Genomic DNA, 21,784 nt, shown 5'->3' on the forward strand with positions numbered 1-21,784 from the left:
TGCTTGTTATTGCTTTAAGGCCTTTTTGTAAAAGACAAACTTCATTGCTCTGATGCCTTATAACAGCTGTCACCTTTTAAATTACATTTAAAACAAGGAAAGACAAGTGTTTCTAATATACATGAAACTTGGGAACTGTTTATTTTTTTTTGTTAATAATTTCTTAAATTTTTTTCACCTTTGTTTTTTAAGGAATGGGACTTAGTTTCCAAGGAACCAAAGCCTTTTGTACCTGATGCAAATTTGAGTGGACCTATTGTTGTTCCTACAGCCAGTGAGGAGCACTCTGCTGAAGCAAACCCATCAACAAAAGGAGTTGCTTTAAAGGAGTGCAGTCCTTTATTGACAGAGGAATACAATAGAAGGCCTGTGTTTCTGGAACTACCAAAGAAAGATAACATGAAAGGCGGTAGTTTACATCAGCAAAATGATCAAAGAAACATGCTTCCATCATGCCAGTGTCTAAGCCAAGAAATTGTGAAAGGCTTGGACAGAATCAGTCTCCAGAACAGTGCAAAAAATGATCAATATTATGGTACAGGGTATGTACTAGAGAAGGAAAGCAAAGCTGGCATTACCACACTTGCTTCTAGTAAACCCTGTGAGCATGTTTCACCCTGTGGAGGTAGTCTCTTTGAAGGATCATCTGTCCAGCTGGGAAAACTCTGCTGCACTGGGGTGGATTCAGAGGAGGACGAGGATTCCAGATCTAGTTCATCAGGAGAACATGCCACACTTCAAGTTTCTGATGTATCACCAGTTCATGACTGTGATCTTTATCTTGAAATGGTGAAGAACACAAAATCTATTCCGGAATACTCAGAAGTGGCCTATCCAGATTATTTTGGCCATATTCCACCCCCATTTAAGGAACCTATTCTGGAAAGGCGATATGGAGTGCAGAGGTGAGTTACCAGACTCCTTTTTTTGTTGTTTTTTTCATTCCTTTGAGAAGCAGTGTTTAGGATGAGATTAACCGGATGATCTCCAGAGGTCCCACCCAGCCCTAGCTATGGCTGTGATTAACAATCAATGTTACACTGTTTACCTGGGCATCTAAAACTGTTTCCAGTGAAAAGCAGTTTGAAGGTAGGTGAGTATGCTTTGATCAGTGCAGAGCCATAAAGAGGAACACAGTCTGGTTCTGTAATTGCTAATTCTGGAATTCAGTTTCTAAATATGAAATTCAGTTTATATTTTCCCATTCTGCCTTCCCCTCATTTCCCATGTGAATCTTGTAGTTTGCAAAATAACAAACCAACCTACAAAACCCACCAGAAACCAAACTAAAAAATCCTCACCTGAGTGCTCCTTTCAGGTGTTAGCAAAGATAAGGCAGTTAATAACTAAAAAGTTTCCTCACCGCTTTTCTCTGCTGAACTAAAAATCTGTCTTTCAGGGAAACATAGTGGAAATAGTTAAAAAATTAATACATTAAAGTGTTTTGCTTTAGTATTCAGAGTATAAGAGAATTTAGACTTAACAAATGCAGAAGATCCACTTTGTGTTAGGTCCTGCAGAATGACATACAACAAAAATGTATCAACACACCCTTTTATTTCTTCACTGAGAGATAATAGAAGATGATGAAGTGTGATGGTATTTTTCAGAATGATTTACAAAAGTGCTGTGAAAAGCTGGCTAATATTACATAGTGAGTTACTGTAAAGACATGTGAGTACACTAGCAGAACACATAGAGCTATGAGACCTTGCCACTTGCCTAAAAAATTATGGGACTGAATGCCTTCACCTTTATACTCATAACTATAACCAACTTAATGAGTTTCTTTGTATTTATATTTCGATATTAAAATGATTAAGAGATTAAGTGTCCTTAGCTGGTTGAATGAAAATCCTTCAGCTGTTTCACACAAGTAATGAAAAAGTGATCTTTGTAGTGAAATAACAAGGCTGGAACACTAATGCCAAAATGAACATATTATACAGTGTTGAAGGAGGAGAATCTTCCCTAGCAGGTTATTTATTGACTAGGTTCAGCTGATTTAGAAGGGAGATAGTCTAGAGTCAGGAATCACCTAAGAACTGCATTTAAGCAAATCTTGGAAATCCTTATGTATGTTTCTGAATTTCCCTGAATAAAAAAATTGAGTGAAGTGAGATACAATTTGTGTCATTGTTAGATATATAACACTGGAAAAATAAGCCTTTGTACGATTATCCACAAGGGTGATTTCTAGATCATGAAGATAATTTTAGGGTATATTTTAACTTGAAATGTTCTATTTTTGTTGTATTTTTTATGTTGAAAGGAACTTTTTGAGTTCTTGTGGGAACAAGAATGAAATACCAGGTAATATGGCTAAACTTGGATCAAAAATCATGCAACACATTTTTAAGGAAAACTGTTTTAAGAATTCCGTTTTCTACAAACAACTCAATCTTGTTGCTGCAACATAAAAATCTTCTGATACCTTGTTTAAAAAGGGCATAATCTTTTCATGCTTTCATAGTTTATAGCAGATTGTAAAAATTGTTTGGTAGGGGACATGGAAAAGCTTTAAAGTCTTTTACAAAGCTGTGTCCTAACTCTTGATATTCAGTGTGATTTATGTTCTCTGTCATGTAAGCACTTAGCTACTGCTCATTGGGTATGTCTTACTTAGAAAATAAATGGTTGCTTTAATCCATCCATGTAATTTGAGAAAATATTGTGTGGGGTCGAAGGTGTGACCTAATGGATTTTCTTCTTATTTTTATTAGAACAATGTAAGATTTAGGGGTTTTTTTAGTCTTGCAATGTGCCAGGAGATTAAATGGTTTTGAATTTGTGCTTTGGAGTGCTTTTTCTTTCTCTTTTAAATTTAGTAGTATGTAATTATCATGTATTACTGTTAGGATAAATGATATTGATTATAGTTGAAGTGTTTTATACTACTCTATCTTTTTAGGAAGAAAATTATTATATAGCAAAATACTCTATAAATTTGGGCATTTCTATTCCTTAAAAATTTAGTTGGGTTGGGGTTTTTTTCCATACACTTTAGTGTTTTCTAATCATCAGGATCCACAAAGGAATAGTCTCTAAGCACAGGGCTCACATCAACAATGTTGGTTCTAGATTTCTTTTTCCTTGAATTTTCTTTAAATAGTTTATCTTCATTTTTTGGAACGTGAAAATGTCATCTACTTCTTCTCATTCTCATGAACATCTTGAATACATTCTCATGAGCATCTTCTTTGCTTTCATCTACACTGGTAATTATAATGGTATTTAAGTGATGTTATTATTTATAAAATACTTACAATGGATTTTCATTGATGGATTTTGTCTTGGCAAAACTCCTGTGATATTAGGAAGTGTTAGGGTATTTTAGAGCTGAGGCATGCCAAGATCAAACGAGTTTTCTAAGATCAAGTGTAAGGTCAAAAATCTGTAATTCTGTCCTGAGCTGAACCTATTCAGATGGATTCTGGTGAGTCAGCCTTGTCACAATATTGTCAGTTGAACTTGAACTTGTGACTTCTTTTCTTTTTCAGTTAATTTCAATTTAATACAATGTGCTAGAATTGTGCACTTATCTTCTGTTTCTCATTTGTTAAGAGTATGTATTTTAATTAAATTTAGAATTTCCAGCCTGAATGTACTTTACCATTCTGTTTCTGTATTCTTCATTGTTAATCTACCTCCTTTTCTTCTTATTGCAGGTGCTGTGCAAGCTTTTCCACACAGCTCTGCCACTATTTTTCATGCTTCAACTGCAGCACATTCTTGCTTTTCCAAGCCAGGACCTAGATACTGCCAGTTGTGCAATGGTTTTATGATCTGGATAAGCACACACCTGACATTTGGCTGGCATCACCAAATTCTTTCTTATTTGTTACGTAGTCGATAAATGAACCTAGATCTCCAGAGGTGAAAAGCTAGTTCACTAACACACTCACTGTATGAGCTACTCCCTAAAACTCTTTAATTTTGGTTATGGTAGGATTCATTTAAGTTACTAATGTTATCAAGTGTTGTCATGTGTTAAAGCATTAACATAAGTAATGTTTGAGTAATTTCTGCTTCTATTAGAAAGTATGAAACTGCAATTTTTCCTTCAGATAAAACCCAGTGAGCTGTGTGAATGAAAACTCAGGTCCCTCAGATACAAATACTGGATTCAGGCAGCTCTGAATGCAGGTGTTTAAACTTAAGTACACCTTGACTATGCACACATAAGTGGCGGTGAAGCTGAGGTCTGTCTGAACTGTACCCTGTCTTCATGTTAATTCCATTAGTTTTCCTGTATGAGGCAATTCCTCGTTTGTGATTGGAAACAGCAAACGACAATTTAAGTGAGAACTCTGCTTTTTTTTTTAGGACAAAAATCTGTCAAGATATTGAAAGGCTGATTTATCAAAATGACATTATAGATAGAGTTGTGTATGACCTTGATAATTCAAGGTAAGTTTCTACCTTTCTGTAAACAATATTCAAGTAATACTCTAATACTCCAGTTCTACTTTCTCTGTGATGTGGCTCATAATATTTACAGCAGATTTCGTACGAAGTTTGATCTGACATAACAGTGCTTTTGCTATCTGGGCTGTATTTGGAGGAAAGATGAAAATAGTTTCTGAATTGACAAGTGAGGACTAAAATAAAGCTATTTGGTTTAGCTAAGTTTGTTTTATTCATTTTGGTCCCTTTTTCTACTCATAGTTTTTCTGTACCAGAGGAGGCAGATGTTCTGAAGTTTAATTCCAAGTTTGAATCTGGAAACCTGCGCAAAGTTATTCAGATCAGAAAGTAAGATCTTTCAACTCTACTTTTCATGGTTTAGGCCTTTCATTTCTGCTTTTTATGATCATTGATCTGTTTTTGCTAATTTTCAGAAATGAATATGATCTAATTCTGAACTCAGATATAAATAGCAATCATTATCATCAGTGGTTCTACTTTGAAGTCAGTGGAATGAAAACTGGCATTGGTTACCGGTTTAACATCATCAACTGTGAAAAGTCAAACAGTCAGTTCAACTATGGTAAGATATGTTTCCCATTCTTTGAGAAGAAATATCAAAAAAATACCTGTGGCAGTTACCTCAGCTGTTTCCTTCCCTCCTCCACAGGATTAGTAGTATTCATGTTATCAGTTTAAATTCTTTATTTTAATAGTACTGCTAGAAAATGTTTTGATAGCTGTGATTAAAAAGAAGAAATGCTTCTTAAACCAAGGGCTGTCAGTTTTTTAAATGATGTTTTGTTGTAAGTGAGTCAAAAGCAGAAGAAATTTACTCGTAGCTGCAACGACAATTGTCTTAGGGACCATTGGGCAGGGGAGGACAGCAACAAAGCTTGTTCATTCACTCAGATCAAGAAGAACAACAGTTGTCATCGTTAATCCATTTTTGCATAGGGGTAGATGTGAATGTAAGTGGAGACATTCCAAAACAGTTTTGTCTTATTGATGGTAAGGAAAAATAAATCTACTTTGAAATAGTGGGGTTGTTAAATGAACATCACTGTCTCTAGTAAGTAGTGTTTGCAGTGTGTGCCTCATTCAGACATTTACAAATGGCTGAAAATACCTTTCTTCCTCTTGTCTGGGAGTGTGTATGTCACAAAAAACTGTTTATTTTTTCCTGATATATATTCTAAAATTTGTCCTTTAAAAAGGAAGAAATTCCTCCTCCCACCTCGAGCTTCAAAATTTTTTTACCAAATAATATTGTATTCTCCTTTGCTGTACACTTTCCTCCACACTGATAAAGTCACAGAACACCAGGTAGTTTGATCAGTAATAAGATGCTTTTAAGTTACTTACTAATCCTTATCAGTCAGTTTAGATTTTTTTTTATGTTGTGCATATTTAATAATTTCTTTTGATTTTTTCAATACACTGATTGAATCAGTCAGTGTGGTTGGTTAATAATCTAGATAATAAATAAATTATACTCAATTAGTATGTATTTTTTCTCCTCTAACTTCATATTAAGAATTCTATGTAAGTATACTATCAAAAATAGACTTTGAAGAGTTACTTGTTAAAAAAATTGTCCTGAAATATCAGTTATTTTTCAGTTATTTACATGAATGGATAATAGCATCAATTTTTTGTATACTCTGTGAAACATTTTCATAGTGTGAATTGGATGGAGTGGAACTGAATACTGCTTGTAATCTACCTTTCATGCAAACCTCAGCTTTCATTTAAACATTCCATTTTGGTCTTTCACAAGTCTTGCTCTTTTCTTTAGTTGTTATTTTCTGAAAATCAGCAATCTTTTGTCAACTGGTTTAAAAAAGCACACTGTACAATACCCAGACATTAATGAAAATACACTCAGATAGTGAGTGAATAAGTAGAGGTAATTTCTAGACTGGTGTGAAAGTGGTGATGTTAATAAGTTTCTGCTAATAAGTTTCTGTTTAATGGTACGGATTAAAGTGAGTTGCATTTCTTCTTTCAGGTATGCAGCCCCTCATGTATTCTGTTCAGGAAGCACTACGTTGTCGACCGTGTTGGACTCGTGTTGGGACAGATATTTGTTACTACAAGTAAGTACACACACAGACCAAACATACAGCAAATCTTCCACTGAAGATTAACATGAGGTACAGTTTTTGAGCAGAAGTTCTTTTTTCTGCATTTGATAGTTCTGTTACTCTGTTGTGAAAAGGGGTTTTTTCCTAAGTCACTACAGAGAGTAATATATGTGATAGAAATATACAAGGTCTCATTTTGTAACCACACCACTTATATTTTAGCTGTTAATATTTTATATTTTTCTTAGAAATTGGACACTGTTTCTGAGAAGCTTTTAAGGGAATGTATATATGTTTGCTTACTTGAAATCCTATTAGTAACTTCCAGTAATGCTGGTCTCATGGTCCTTGTGATGAGCCTTGTGTAATCTGTGGTGGAATTAGAGGAGTTCTAAAACACAGGATCAGATGGTGCAGCATATCAATATGTAATCCTTCTTGGCTGGTAGCTCTTTGCTTGCTTACTTTTTCTGATTTTTGTGTTTATTTTGTTGCTTGTTTTTGTTTGCTCACCTTTTATCAATGTAAATGAATGTGTGTATCACTGTTATAATAAAGTATCTTTAAAGCTGGTGGGAACCTGTATTTAACCTGTATGTACATAGGAGAGAAATACAGTCACTGAAAGTCCTTCTGACTCTTAGAATGTGTATTCAGAAATAATAAATAGTATGAAAAAAAATTACTCTAATGTGTGTATTACCTTCATTTTTTGATTTAGGAATCACTTTTCAAGAAGTTCAATTGCTGCTGGGGGCCAGAAAGGAAAATCCTATTACACAATTACATTCACTGTGACTTTCCAACACAAAGAAGATGTGTGCTACTTTGCTTATCATTATCCATATACATACTCAACTTTAAAGGTGAGAAGCTGTATCTGTTACATAAATGAATACTTATAATATTAGTATAATATATCACATTAGTGACTGAATTAATTTTGTTTCTTTTTTTTGAAGTTCAAAATGCTCCTTTCAAGGGAGAATTTTCATAATATTAGTATTTAGATTGACAAAATGTATAGGTTGTTCTAATGAACAGTCCTAGGAAAAATAAAATTGATCCTTACAGGCTTAATGGGTTTCCTGGGTATCACAAACATGATTATATGACTGGAGCATCTCTCTTATGAGGAAAGACCTTGAGCAGAGATGACTGAGAGGGGACCTCTGGAAGTATCTGAAGTGGGGTTGTCAAGAGGATGGAGCCAGGCTCTCCTTAGTGGTGCTAAGAACTGGGACCAGAGGGAACTGGCACACACTGATGCACAGGAAGTTCCACCTGAACATGGGAAGGTGACCAAGCCCTGGAACAGATTGCAAGGAGAGTTTGGGGAATCTCCATGCCTGGGGAGTTCAAGGGATTGTCTGGACACAATCCTGTGCAATGTGCTATAAGATGGCCCTGGCCCTGCTTGAAAGACGGAGGTTGGACCAGATGGCCCACTCTCATCCCTTTCAACCTTATGCTTTCTTTGATTCTGTAATAATTGACTGGAAGCCATGCTAATTTGATCGAATATTTGTGTTAAATGACTTATATCCTGCTGTTCTATGTATACTTTTTGATAACTAAAGCTGCTGTAACTAAGATAATTAGAGATCTTTTTATATTTATGAATTGCCTAAATAAGTCTTCTGAGCCTTTTAATACTAAGCAAAATTCATTTGGCTAGAATGTCTCTTGTTTTCCTCTGTTACAGCAATAAAAGTAAAGCAGAGGATTCAGTGGGCAGTATATAGCAGCTTTAAATGCAGCTTTTCACTTTTCACTTTTAAACTATGCCAGCTTTTGAAAGAGGTACCTGTTAAGAGCTGTTATAAGCAACTGCTGCTTCCAGCAGCTCCTGGTCCTGGAGGTTCCTCCTGCCCAGCTGGTGGAGGCCAACCAAGGTACCTGGGGTCTCTGTCCCAGGCTGATGGACATGGCTCCTGCTTTCCTGTTTGCTTACATATTCACTAGCAAGTCTGAGTATGTATCCCAGGGAGAGAAAGAGACTTATGCACACATACTTGTGCATGCCTACTCCTGCTGGGCAGGGCTGGCTGCATGGACTGGCACAGACAAGGCATACTCCTGTGTAACACTACAGTGACTTGCACAGCAGGTAAAGACACCCCATCCTCCTCTGCAGTTGGTGTGGATTGCTGTTCACTAGAAAAAGTACAAACTGTCCTACTCTCTAGAATTAGAAATATGTTTGTGGAGCGCTGGCATGGCCCATCTGTGCCATAGCTCTGCCTCAGTCCCAGGTCTCTCTTACCTGCTGTGCAGGCCTCCAGTTTGCAGTCTAGTCCAGCCTGATGCTCACTAGCAAACAGATGCTTGCACTTGCACACTCATCTCAGAGGCATTCTGCACTTGTGGCCCTGCCCAGATGCCAGCATGGACTGTCTGCCTGCTAGATACCCCTCCCTTGACTGGGGCCCATGCTGTCTGGATAGTTTACCTTGAAGTTTGCTAGCAAGTTTCACATATGCCGCCACACACCCCGGCTACAGGAAAAATGTTCATGCTTCCCCCCCACCCAATCCCTAGCAACTGTTACCAGGCACTTGGTTGTGTAACTCATGTTCCTGCTTCAGGTGTTGTCACTGAGAAACTCAACCCTTATTGTCCCACCAGATGTGTTTTGATGAACACAGTGTCCTTGCCTCAGTGGCTGGATACCAACACCTTTACCCATTGCAGTCACTGACAATGAGACATTCCCTTGCTTCTTTACTGACACCACTGAGTGAAGAGTGCTTACAGCTCTAGCTGCTGGAGTCTGCTTTGATTCCAGCAGTAGCTGGGACCTGGGACACATAGCCTGTGGTACCCACAGAGATGCTTCCAAGAGTCTGGCTTCTTCAGCTACTGCTGGTGAGACCCTTGTGCATTCCAGCTGTTGACCCCAAATTGACTTACACCTGTCCTTTTAGTTGCACTAGTCCACATAGCACTTGGATGCACAGGGTAGAGAGTAAGGCTGCTCAGATATGGCTAAGGGTATACTGTAGGAATCAGGTGCTTGAATTTTGTATGGTACCACACCTCCCTCTTGAATGTCCCAACTTACCCCATTCTGCTTGTTTATCAGGCAACTCTCTCCAAGTCTTTGTCTGTAGGTTCTTAAAGACCTGTTCAAAGAGAGACCGGTGACTTTGGTCTTTGCTATGGTTTCCATTACATCTCAGCTCTCTGTTCCCATGTATTGATTCTTCCTTTACTTATGACCTCTTTTTGCAGTGAAAAGGTCCCTGATCAGATAACCTTAATGAAGCAGAGGTTCTTACCTTCCATATACCCTTATAGTACCATCTGTGTACAATAATTTACCCTCTTTTCCTTCCTCTTTCTCAAAGCAGTTGGAAAACCAGACTCTGTAAAGAGAAGTATTCAATCAGTCAGAGATGTAGAAAATGGTATTTCATGGTCAAAATTATCCTGGAAATTTCTGTATTGTTTAGAATATCTAAAAGAAAGATAAATAGTACCTTTGACATACGCTGTCATATGTGACTGCAAAGAATTTGAAGTATTTTTTCATTATTTTTGGTACGAAGATGCATCTTAGGAAGCTGGAATCTATGCACAACCCTCAACAGATATATTTTCGGCATGATGTTCTCTGTAAGACCCTGGCTGGCAACAGCTGTCCATTAGTCACTATTACAGCCATGCCAGAGTCCAATTACTATGAACATATCTATCAGTTCAGTAAGTATAACTCTTCTTTCTTATCAACTGAAAATAATGTAAAACTAGGTATTTTGTAGAAAAAAAATTAGTCTTAACCACTATGCAGTGTAAAAATAGCAATCTAAAATAATGTTAATACATTTCGTAAAGCTGAGAGGCATCAGCACTCAGGATTTGTTTTGTATTTAATAATACTTATTTGTGGTAGTGAAATAAAGATGTAAATATCTGTAAGAGTAAGAGTATATATAGTGTGTATATATGTAAGAGTATATGTGTAGAGTATATATGTATTTTAAATTTTTGCTGCTAGGTTTGTATATTCCATTTTGCAGACAGCACTTCTTGGAAAAGAATACCGGACAAGTAACTTTTTTCTTAAAATGCTGAGGTTTTTAGCTTGTCAAAAAAATCTTTCATAAAGCTAATATCTAGCTGTTGTGATTTGAAGTGAGCTTTTGCCATTTCCTGATTTATTTGTCCACCTCAGTATTTTTCTTGGCTATTGGGAAAAAGGTAATGAAAGTTGAATCATAACTGCCAGCTCAAATTAGTTGTGTAATTGTCAGATCAAATTTAAAGCTCCATTGTGTAGTTTTGTAATTAGCAGTCCTTTCAAAAATGTTGTGGCAAGCTCTATCAATAATACTCATACCCAGTAACACTCAACTTACAAATGGTTTTTGTGTTGTTATAAATACAGTGGGCTATTGGCTCTTTTTCTAACCAATGAACTGTTTACTTAGCTTAAATAATATTTTGCAATTTCTGTGGATATCTCTATTAGGGAATCGTCCTTATATATTCCTGTCTGCTCGTGTGCATCCTGGAGAGACTAATGCAAGCTGGGTTATGAAGGGAACACTGGAATACCTTATGAGCAATAGTCCGAATGCACAGTCTTTACGGGAATCTTATATTTTCAAAATTATTCCCATGCTCAATCCAGATGGTGTCATCAATGGAAAGTAAGCATATATTTAATCACAAATATTTAACCTGTACTCTAATTCTTTACATCAATATTTAAAAATAAATAATCTAAGCTGATCCTGCAAAAGTGCAAATACAATATGTAATGTGATAAAAAAGCAACAGACACTTGCAATATTGCTAGGATTTTTGGCTTCTTAAAAGGCAGTTACATTCCTTGACAAATTTCAATTTTACAAAAATATTTCCAGTTGTTCATGGATGATAATCATTCCTATGCAATTTGACATGAAATTTTTGTTGTCTCTCTGTCTTGGATTTCTGTAGGAGTTTTATATGAGATCACACCTGCATTTAGAAAAAGCTAAACAAGTTCATGGTGCACATAAATAAAGGAAGTGCCTTATATTTAAGAAAGTCTTTTACATATTTTTTTTTAAAAGCTGGGAAGTTAATACGTGTGCAAGAGAGAGGGTAATAGAGTATCCTGGTTTGATTGAAGTTATTAATAGTAGTTATTTCAACACTTTTCTCAATAAATTTAAGGGGTATTTCAGAACTTGTTGAAACTGCTATGAGTAAACATTGAGCAGTTTACATTTACTTGGTTGCAGGGAGTTCTTGTGAAATGGAAATTTTGCTGTGGTGAAATTACAGTTTCCATTCATCTACTATAGGTAGTATTTTAAAAGGTTTTGTGAACAAAATAATAAAAGTAAAACTAATTGTAGATTTCAGTAGAATCTTGTCTTTATATATGTGAAAGAACGTATATATTAGAATACTTGTAATTAAATAATTCAGGATACAGGGACAATTAAGAAGGCTGTCCCAGCAGACACAGTCTAAAGGCAAATGTAGTGAAGATGACTGCATGATCATGAAATCCTGCAAGTTTAAAAGTTCTTGCTGATAGCTGACTGAATACAGAGATGATCTTTTTGTTTCCTGGGTTGTTTCAGGTTTTTTTGTCCTTGTTTTTCTCACAGCTCCTTGTCTCCTAACAACTTCACATTTCAAGTATTAGATTTCTAGTTGACACTAGTCTCTAAATTACTGAAGACACCAAATTGTAAAGATACCATATGTATGAAATTACTGATTTTGAACTAGAATTCGGATAGAATTGTAAGCTTTCAGTTTCAACAGCAAATAAGTAATTACATTTGGCTTCACCTAAGAGGCTACTTCTAATTTATTTTTAGAGTTTCTGTAACATAGCTTAAAACACCCCAACATTTCCATTATTTGGCATGTTAGAAAATTGAAGTTTATTTCTTGCCAGACTCCTTCCAAAGAAGCAGTGTTGATGAGGAAAACTTGAGGTGGGGGGGAGGCTTATTTAAAAGTATGATAATACAGACTACAACATGCGTTTTTCCACCCCCCCACAATAGCCACCGTTGCTCTTTAAGTGGAGAAGATTTAAACAGACAGTGGCAAAATCCAAATCCAGATCTGCATCCCACTATTTACCATGCTAAAGGGTTACTGCAATATCTGGCTGCTATAAAACGTTTGCCTTTGGTAAGTATGTGTGTGTAAGCAATTCTGAATTTTTTTAACTTTGTCTATGTAGCTAGTCTATAAATTAAACATTTTGATATGGTCTTGTAAACCATGTCACACTTAAATTTGACTTGGAGAACTGGTCTTCTGCAAACCTGTAGATGTAAATCTGTTACATTGGCTAGGCTAGAAGGTTAAACCTTCCTTAGATGAATCACACACTTTTTGTCTTAATGAGAGTTAAATATATAAGGGATTGTGTTGCCTAATTCTTTGGAATATTCAACAGTACTAATAAAAATTGTCTTTCTATTACTTTCTTAAAATTTTGATTCCATATGCCTTGAGTTTATTTTGCCAAATTATTTATTATAGGTCTACTGTGATTATCATGGTCATTCTCGTAAAAAGAATGTATTTATGTATGGCTGCAGCATCAAAGAGACAATGTGGCATACAAGTGTTAATGCTGCCTCTTGTGACCTGATGGAAGACCCTGCTTACAGGGTGAGTTTAACCTTTTTTGTACCTTTTATTTGGCATGGGTTTGGAACATCCTTTTCAAATAGTATCCTGATCCTATCCTATCCAAATAATGACTCTGTAGCATAAGCAGACTTACTTAAAAGCACCTCTTTTTAGTTTGTGAGTGTACTTCAAGGTACACTTCATGAAGCTTTAAATATTATACATAGAATCCTTTATTTTTTTGTTTCTTTACACCAATATTTACCTTTCTTTGTGTTTAATATTACTTTTATAGAAAATAGATGGAAAATTTGCTTCTGTGCATTTATAATTGCTAGATTAAAAACCAAGTTATTGAGGCATGGCAAACAATATTCTAGCAACAAGGCAAAAAAACTGGATTGTTCTGAGAGATACTTATTTTTGTATATGGAAATATGCAAGATACCATTTTATTTATTCCTTTATATAAAGATGTGTAGTTAAGACATGTGCCCCTAATTAGGGATATATAATAAACTTGCACAAACACATCCTCTGTATTGTATAAGCTTTCAAAAAGGCAAAAAATTTAGAGAATTATGTGGTTCTTGGAGTGTTACCTATTTATTCTGTGTGTCTCCCTCCATTGCTGCCTCATAGGAACTGCAAACCTGTGTTACCTATAGGTGTGCAGGCTCTGGGTTTTTTTAAAGATTCAGAGTTAAACTTCAAAAGCATGTGAATGCATGTTAAAACACTTGTTATGCATCCTTGAGTATAGACGCTTTCTGGTTATTTTTTTTTCTCTTTAAATCTCCCTCACCAAAAAAAAAAATCTATGGCTTCTTGATTTTCTTGTGTGATTTCCTGGATGTTGAGCCAGATGCCAATCATATCTGCTACTCTAACACATGTATGGGGGGTCTTGTCACTTCAATGTGCACTACTGTAGTGCACAAAAGACAGTAGTCAATAAGGGCTGTTGGAAAAAGCATTTCATTTTCAAAAAGGTGGACTAAAACATTTGGGCAAGCTTGCACTAATGGGTTATGTATTACTACTGAAATAATAAATTTGAAGCAGTCATGTGTTTTGTCTTAACTGACATAAATAAAACCTGGAAAGAACAGTCATTTAGAAATAGTCAAACATGTATATTTGTGTGACCTTTTCACTGAAACTGTCATGTAAATGGAACTGAACTTTGATTCACATGCTTGAAGTGAAATATGCACCTATTGCTTTGCTAATATGAATGAATTTTATGTGTTAATAAAATACTGCTTTTGTTAGGTCTGTAAATGAGATTTCTGAAACAATCTGCAACTGAATTAAATACTTAATGTGGACTATGTGCTACACTTAATTTGAGCAAACTTAGCTTGGTGAGTTAGGAGGGATGGTGATTAGCTGGAGAATTCTGTATTTAATGTATCCTGTATCCTGATCCTTATTCACATGACTAACAATTTTGGTGACTGAACCTGAAAAAAGGGATTTTAAAAAATAGGAAAAGGCCTGAAGACACTATTACTTGAACACACTGAGTTTTGAAAACTCAAGATGGAGAATTGTTGCTTTCTTATTTTTTTAATGCAAACTGCACCAAATTTTCTGGTAATGGTTTGTGATTACATGGTCCCTTTTCACCTCCATCCATAAGGGAAATAAAAGAATCACTGGTTTTTTTTCAAATTGCTGTCCTGCAGGCACTCCCCAAGATCCTGAGTCACACTGCCCCCGCATTCTGCATGGGCAGCTGCAGCTTTGTAGTGGAAAAGTCCAAGGAATCTACAGCACGAGTTGTTGTCTGGAGAGAGATAGGGGTACAAAGGAGCTACACAATGGAAAGCACATTATGTGGATGTGACCAGGGCAAGTATAAAGTAAGAGGATACATCAGTTAATATTTCTTACTTTTTAATTTCTTCCCTTTGCATTGGCATCTTCTTCTGTAACCCTGCTTGCTCAATTCTTGCTTGCTTTAGGCTTTTGAAACCTTTCAAGTTCTGGGTAGGCTAATGTTAGGATGAAATGATACAATTTTCAGCTTTGTAGGTTTCATAGCAGTTATGCTTATGGGCTGTTTTAACAAGATTATTATTAATCATTGCTTGTAGCACATGTGTATGCATGCAGTTAAAAAAAACTAGACTATTCTGCGCAACAGATTATTAGGATTGGGTAGTAGTATATGCCAATACTATAATAAAAATTTCCTTTACATATGGCAATTTCAGACTTCACCATGGCAGATCATGGTTTTTCAACAGATATTTAGCAGTGACCCTTACAGAATTTTCCCATATAGCTAGGAAAACAGGCTTACAAATCAAAACACTTTCATACAGGCTTACTAGCACTACAAATTACACATCATCTCTGAACTCACATAGTTGTGTGGCTTCTTGATGTAAAATTTGTTTTAATTTTCTCTTCTTGAAAAGTGTTAACAGGGCTGCATACCTGAAAACAAAAGGTGACTCTGTTGGTAGTGTCTCACTACAAGACCCCATGCATGGAAGGAGTGGATTTCCTCTGCTTGAAAGTTGAGTTTAGGCATGCTAATCAAGAAAATGACTACAAGCCTCAAATAAGGTGCTTGACAGAAAGAGGATCAGAAGGCTGAGTGGGACAGAAACAAAAAAAAGAGTTGAACAAGATATATTTAGTATGTTAATGTATGCTCCAACATCTGTGCTTATATCCCTATAGAGTAGGAAGGCAGATGTTTTGTTGAGAATTTCAGTAGGCCTGTGAGCACTACTTTTTGTCAATTAACAACAGATGCATTCCTGCTGTTGTCAGAATATTCCTCAGATGAGAAAGCTCATTATAGAGCTTTAAAAAAAGATAACTCACCCACCCAACTTGCTTATTTTGAAATTTTGAAAATATTCTTAGACATGGACCCGCATAGCTTTAGCAGTGTTGCTACAGGAAGTACTTAAGAAAAGTGAATTGAAGATGCTTTGTGGACAAACTTTCAAGATGCTTAAACCTCCAAAGCTATTCATCAGTAAGGAAAGAAAAAATGGCTGAATTTTGTGGAAGAATCATTTACTCAAGAGAAGAGCATTCTTTTATGTCATAAAACTTACTGATGAGACTAAATTACTCTTCTGCCATTCATTTTATGGAGTAAAGCAACTCCATAAAATGGAGTGAGCTCTTAGTCATACTCTGAATATACAGGAAGATTCTTAATTTTTTCTTCACTATGATAATGCTCAGACTTATTAAGAAAATATATCTGAAAAGTCAAGGTGACTGGACTTATCAAAGAGCTGCATTTCTCCAGTAAGAAGATAAAAAGGTGAAAAGGCTTAAGCCCAAGGTTTTTGTGGGGGCTTTTTTTGTGTTGTTTGGTTTTTTTTAGGTTTATTTGAGATTTATTTTGTGGAAGGAGTAGGGCCAGTAAGTCTGTCAATACGCTTACAGTATAAATTAGATTACATATGTCAAAATATGTTATTTCAAAACAGAGAGAAGTTGAACTATAGAAATTCCCTTCCGTCCTACTTCCCATCCTAAAGGACATGAGAGAGTTCAGATCTGAGGGATGGAAACATAAAGGTCTGAAACGCTTTGCAGTCTTATTCTGGTTTGGCATCCTTGCTGAATTTTGTTCAAAGCATGAAAAGGATTGCTTAATAATTTGGTTCTTTGTGGAAGAAATACTGAGTCTTTGCCAAGATGAACATAATTTTTCTTTTTATTCTAATTTATTTTATTTGGACAATGATGAATCTAGACTATTTCCAGCCAGGAAGCTGTTGAGCTGAAGTTAGCTAGTCTTACATCTATTTAGGATCTCTGGTGTTAGAATTGGCTCTGGAAGTAAATTTTTTTGAGCTGATCATATGGAATCTTTGTAGTCTGTTGACAGTAAGTGCTGCAAATATAGGTCAGTCATCTGTGATTCAGGATATGGAAAAATAAACTTTCAGGTGAAAGAATTCTCCAGGATCTACTATGGAGCATAATTTAGATGCCAGACAAAAGAACAATGTCTTCAATGATTCAAGCCACTTTGCTGATTGAAGATTAATACATTTGAAAGTATTGCTTGACTTTTAAGTTAAGTGAAAAGATTTTGTTATCTGGCAATCTTAAAACGCTCATAAAGAGAAGACTTCAGGAAATAAGGATTTGGTTAACAAATTTCTCAGTAACTAAGATTTTTCAGTCTTTAGAATTTGAGTTCTCAGAAATGATTATGTCTTTGTAACCTCTGCTGAATAAGAAATCAGAAGATCTACATGATATTTTACTGACCAGTTGACTTATACGAATCTTTATATGTCTGTTTTCCTTTTGTTAAGTAGGTATTATAGGAATATTCTTCTCCATTGAGGTCATAGTCTGCTGTGCCTTTGTTTTTTATCTTTGCTTTCAAGTGGCAAAATTTAATCACTGAGATACTCTATTAATCTGAAGGTACCTTCATGACATGCTTAGTAAGGAAGACTTCAACCCTCCTTCTAAAATTTTCCTGTCTAGAAGAAAGATAGTTGTATAAGATTTAGAGAAAAAAGAAATTAAATTTAGTTTAAAAAAAAGAAGCTATGGTGCGGTGGCTTGAGCTTAAAAGCAATGCCTGTAGCGCATAAGTAGCTTAGCCTCAGTTAAAGGTACTAGAACAACAGTTGAAGATCATTAGAAGATAAAGAAAACAGTGCAATCAAGGCATCAGTGAAAACGAAGTTGACCTCAGGTCCCTTAGCAAGGACAACTGATGGTGGTCATGGTGACTTCCTGAACCAGACTTTGGATCTTGTTTCAGGGAAATGAAGAGGTTTGGCTGATGGAAGAATCAATTAGGAAATTTGGTATTTGGCATTTGTGTGATATTACATTCTCCCTTATGATTAAAAGAAATGAAAGAAGCAAAGCAAGATTTGGCATGAGGCTTTTACTACAATTGTGTAGACCCTTCAGTGTAATAAGTTCAAAATTTTTCCTTCTGGTGTTGCCCAGTTATCCACCTCCAATCTGCTCCATTTAGGTTTCTCTTTAGTTACATCCTCTTTCTGCTGTGCTAAAAATAGCAGCCACAGAACATGCACACGCTATTTATCTTTATAACAATTGTCTTTGCACTTTTCTTCATGCTGTACTCTTGTCCTTTTTCAACTTAGAGACACTCTGTTAGACATACCTTGTCTATAAGGAATCTGCCAACTAATGATAAATTCTTCAGCAACAAATGCAGTCAATAACTGGAAAAGTTTCTGAACCATCAAGTTGTGCACATTAGTAACCTGTGTAACAGTGAGATTACTGTTACCTTTCCCCTTCCTCTTCTACATACTTTGTTGCCTCTTGACCTTAATGTTATTTTAATCTCTTTGGGGCAGGGACTGAGTCTTCCTGTGATTAGCGTAGTGGAGCCCCAGCTATGATTGGGGTCTTCGAAAGTTAATGATGTGCAAACAAATACAAAACAAAGCCAAAAAATTGGTCTCTGTGGATAAGGTACTGCACTGAGTGAGGAGAACTGATTTCTGTTCCCAGCGGGGTCAGTGACATGCTGTGAGACACTGTGCAAATCGCTTCAACCCTCTCTGCCTCCATTTCTCCATCAGTACAGTGAGGATAATTCTTCCTTTATTAATAAGTGCTTTGAAACCTACAGCACAAAAGCATTATAAAAGAGGTAAGTAGTATTACTATTAAGAATAATACTCAACTATTCAACTCTTGTTCACTGCTAACAGGTTTCAGTACCATTTGGCCGGAGGATGGCACTGTTCAGAATCATGGATATAGATTTATCTTCTTGTTACTAAAAAGCACCTTGTTTATGAGTACTATCAAGGCAAAAAAAAACTCAGAAGAAAAATCAAACTTTTCTTCTATTAAGTATGTTCAAAACAGCACATGGAGAATGTATGGGCTGTACCATTTCTGGAGCAACATACTTTCTTTTAAACCTTGCATTTTAAAATGCAGTGTCAGTGTGGCAACATATACAAAGCTTGTGTGTTTTTTCCCTGGCTTTTGGTAAAAAGATTCCTGCTTCATTCTTTTTGCTTCTTTCATACTTGATGACTTAGCTTACCACCAATTCCTGACTCCTTTGTTTCCCTTTTGTATTGTCAAAGCTTCTTTTTAACTATTCTGTATGTTAAGGGGTTGAGAAGATCCAAGCTAAAGTCTTTTTAGATTCTCCAGAGATACAGAAATTGCAAAGGGGGAAATTGAGTGGAGTTGTGCCACTGAATTTGTTAGTGTATATACAGTTAGTACTAGCCAATTACATAACTCTTGAGGCTCAGTCTAGATTACACTCCTTTTATAAAGTAGTTGAGGTCAGAGGTTATGTCCCTATATACTGCACTTCTGGCTAAATTAAAAATGTAGAATTACCTGATGGGAGGATTTATTAGATATGTAAACTTGGAGAGCATTACATAAATTCTACCATCTAAATAGTCTTTGCAGAGGAAAATGCCTGGCTATATAATTCAAGTTAGAAAAGAGCTATAGCTTTTGAGAACTTGTTTGTTAGTTTTAATTACTAAATACGTGAATAAATGCTTTCAGAATTAACACATGTAGCCTCTAACTTATAGGCGGGAAAGAGACATCTGTCTCATGGAGTAACTGCTGCCTTAGGTACTCTTACCTATGTGTCAAAACATAGCAATGAATTTGATCACAGCTATGATATTAATTCTCTCCTTTTTAAAATTCTGTTTGATGAAATTTATATTGAGGAATCTTGTATTTCAAATTCTTATTTTAAAATAATTTATACTTATGAACCTAGACATTATCTCTGCCTCTTTTCCAATACTACTGGGAAAAGATTTGTTAATTTTGGGGTGCTAGAAGTGTAGACTAGGAAGCTCCCAAAAATGTGTCTGTTCAGCCTTGAAGGAATCATGTAGGTGTTCCTGAGTCTTTTCTGATACTCTAAGTGTTTATTCTACAAATTTGATTTGTTCTGTCTTTAAAAGCAAGAGAATATATTAAATAAAGTAAGAAAATATTAACCTAAAGAGCTATTCTGCAGTATGTGTGCGTCAATCTGCCTGTACCTATTTTGTATTTTTAAATCTTATTTTCAAATTAGGGATTGCAAATAGGTACAAGAGAACTGGAGGAGATGGGAGCAAAGTTCTGTGTTGGCTTGCTGCGTTTAAAAAGAATGTCCTCACCTTTGGAATACAACCTGCCTTCTAATCTGTTGGATATTGAAAATGAGCTAATTGAGTCAAGCTGTAAAGTGACAAGGTAGTACACTTTTATTATATTCTCTTTTTCTTTTGGGAAAAAAAATGCTGTTTCTCAAGTGGTGTAAAGATTCTTTCCACCCTATTCTTCCACTTATCAAAAACAATGCGGATGTGTTGTGACGTTACTTTTACAATAATCTGAATGTGTTGGAGACCTATTGTGTTAATTCAGTTGCTTCAATGTTTGAAAGAAAACAATACAGACAGTTAGACTATATTTCACATTTGCAGATGGGATAAACACTAGCAATTTTAATGTCATTTGGTAGTTATTGCAGGCCATAAAATTCAGTAGTAGGTCTTAGGTCTCAATTGTCTCTTTCAAAGTGGGTTTGTTTTTGTTTGGTTTTTTTTGTTTTGTTTTGTTTGTTTTGTTTTTTGATTTGCTGTGGTATTAAAAATGTGTTTAAACAGACCTAAAGTATGTGAAGTAAAGCAGTAAGAATGGTAAGTATTTTTTCCTAACTTTATTTTTCTTATTTCTCCTCTGGTGGAGACATATAATGAGACTTGAAGAATTTAAAATACATGAAATAGTTTGGGTCACTAAAGAAATTTGTATGCTCAGTAACCAGGTTACTAAGTTGCCGGTTCTTAAAGCTGTAGATAGGCTTGAAAATGTATGCATATGTTGCATTTTGCCATTCATGTAATTCATCACTGAAGTATCCCCATGTACATGGTAAATAAGGATGGACAGCCAATAAGTGATTTTGAATGTACAAACATATTTTTCTGAAAATGTTGTTGACAGACTAATAAAGCTGAATTCCAGACTTGGAAAAAAAAATCATTGGAAAGGAGTAAGATTTACATGATATATTATTTCTATGAATTGTTTTCTGTAGCTCCAGTTTACCTAAGGCAATGGAGTGGAAATTTGGGGAAAAATGAAATTTGTTACTGCTTTGGACAGCTGAAACAAGGAAGTACTTGACAGTAAGACTTATATTGGATGTAAGATTAATAAGCAATTTGTAGAACATGGGAACCTACCAGAGCTATGGGAGGGCATCTATCCCTATGACAGGGAAATAATGTTTGTTTTCCTCATTCAGACCCATCTGTGTTCCTGGAATGTTGAGTATTGACAGAAATAGGAGCTTGTTCATGCTTACCATTTACAGATAATAATGAAAAGCGAAGCATAAGCTAAAAGGTGGTAAAAATGATAGGAGTAACAATAGGAGGATGTGTTAGGAAAGTGGTTAAAAGTGTATGAATAGTAGGAGTGATATGCTGGCTCCACGGATAGTTGCATCTCCGCAATATCATTTGCTTACTAGCTGAATGTCAGATGTTTGTAGTGACTAAAATTTTACTGTCAAAACAAGTTTCATGCTGGGTTAAAGCTGAGTTAGTGATTCCTGGAAAAGATAGTGTCAGAAAGTGGGTTTGGGGTAATCAAAGAACTTCTGTAAGTGTGTAAGTAGTAAAAGAAATTTTAGGGGAAATATGGGCCTACAG

The 21,784-nt window shown here is 35.6% G+C and overlaps 1 protein-coding gene across 1 annotated transcript in view; it reads left to right on the top strand.

The window, feature by feature from the left end:
• AGTPBP1 (ATP/GTP binding carboxypeptidase 1) overlaps nt 1–21,784 on the top strand; it is a 66,073-nt gene that overhangs the window by 28,014 nt on the left and 16,275 nt on the right. The window contains exons 15-26 of the mRNA XM_066568805.1: nt 193–905; nt 4,327–4,410; nt 4,669–4,755; nt 4,842–4,990; nt 6,419–6,506; nt 7,216–7,360; nt 10,046–10,199; nt 10,969–11,149; nt 12,512–12,641; nt 12,999–13,130; nt 14,783–14,959; nt 20,155–20,315. Coding sequence (XP_066424902.1) covers nt 193–905; nt 4,327–4,410; nt 4,669–4,755; nt 4,842–4,990; nt 6,419–6,506; nt 7,216–7,360; nt 10,046–10,199; nt 10,969–11,149; nt 12,512–12,641; nt 12,999–13,130; nt 14,783–14,959; nt 20,155–20,315 — 2,201 coding nt within the window. The remainder of the gene's footprint in view (nt 1–192; nt 906–4,326; nt 4,411–4,668; nt 4,756–4,841; nt 4,991–6,418; nt 6,507–7,215; nt 7,361–10,045; nt 10,200–10,968; nt 11,150–12,511; nt 12,642–12,998; nt 13,131–14,782; nt 14,960–20,154; nt 20,316–21,784) is intronic.

This window comes from Molothrus aeneus, chromosome Z, assembly GCF_037042795.1.
Source record: "Molothrus aeneus isolate 106 chromosome Z, BPBGC_Maene_1.0, whole genome shotgun sequence".
Lineage (NCBI taxonomy): Eukaryota > Metazoa > Chordata > Aves > Passeriformes > Icteridae > Molothrus > Molothrus aeneus.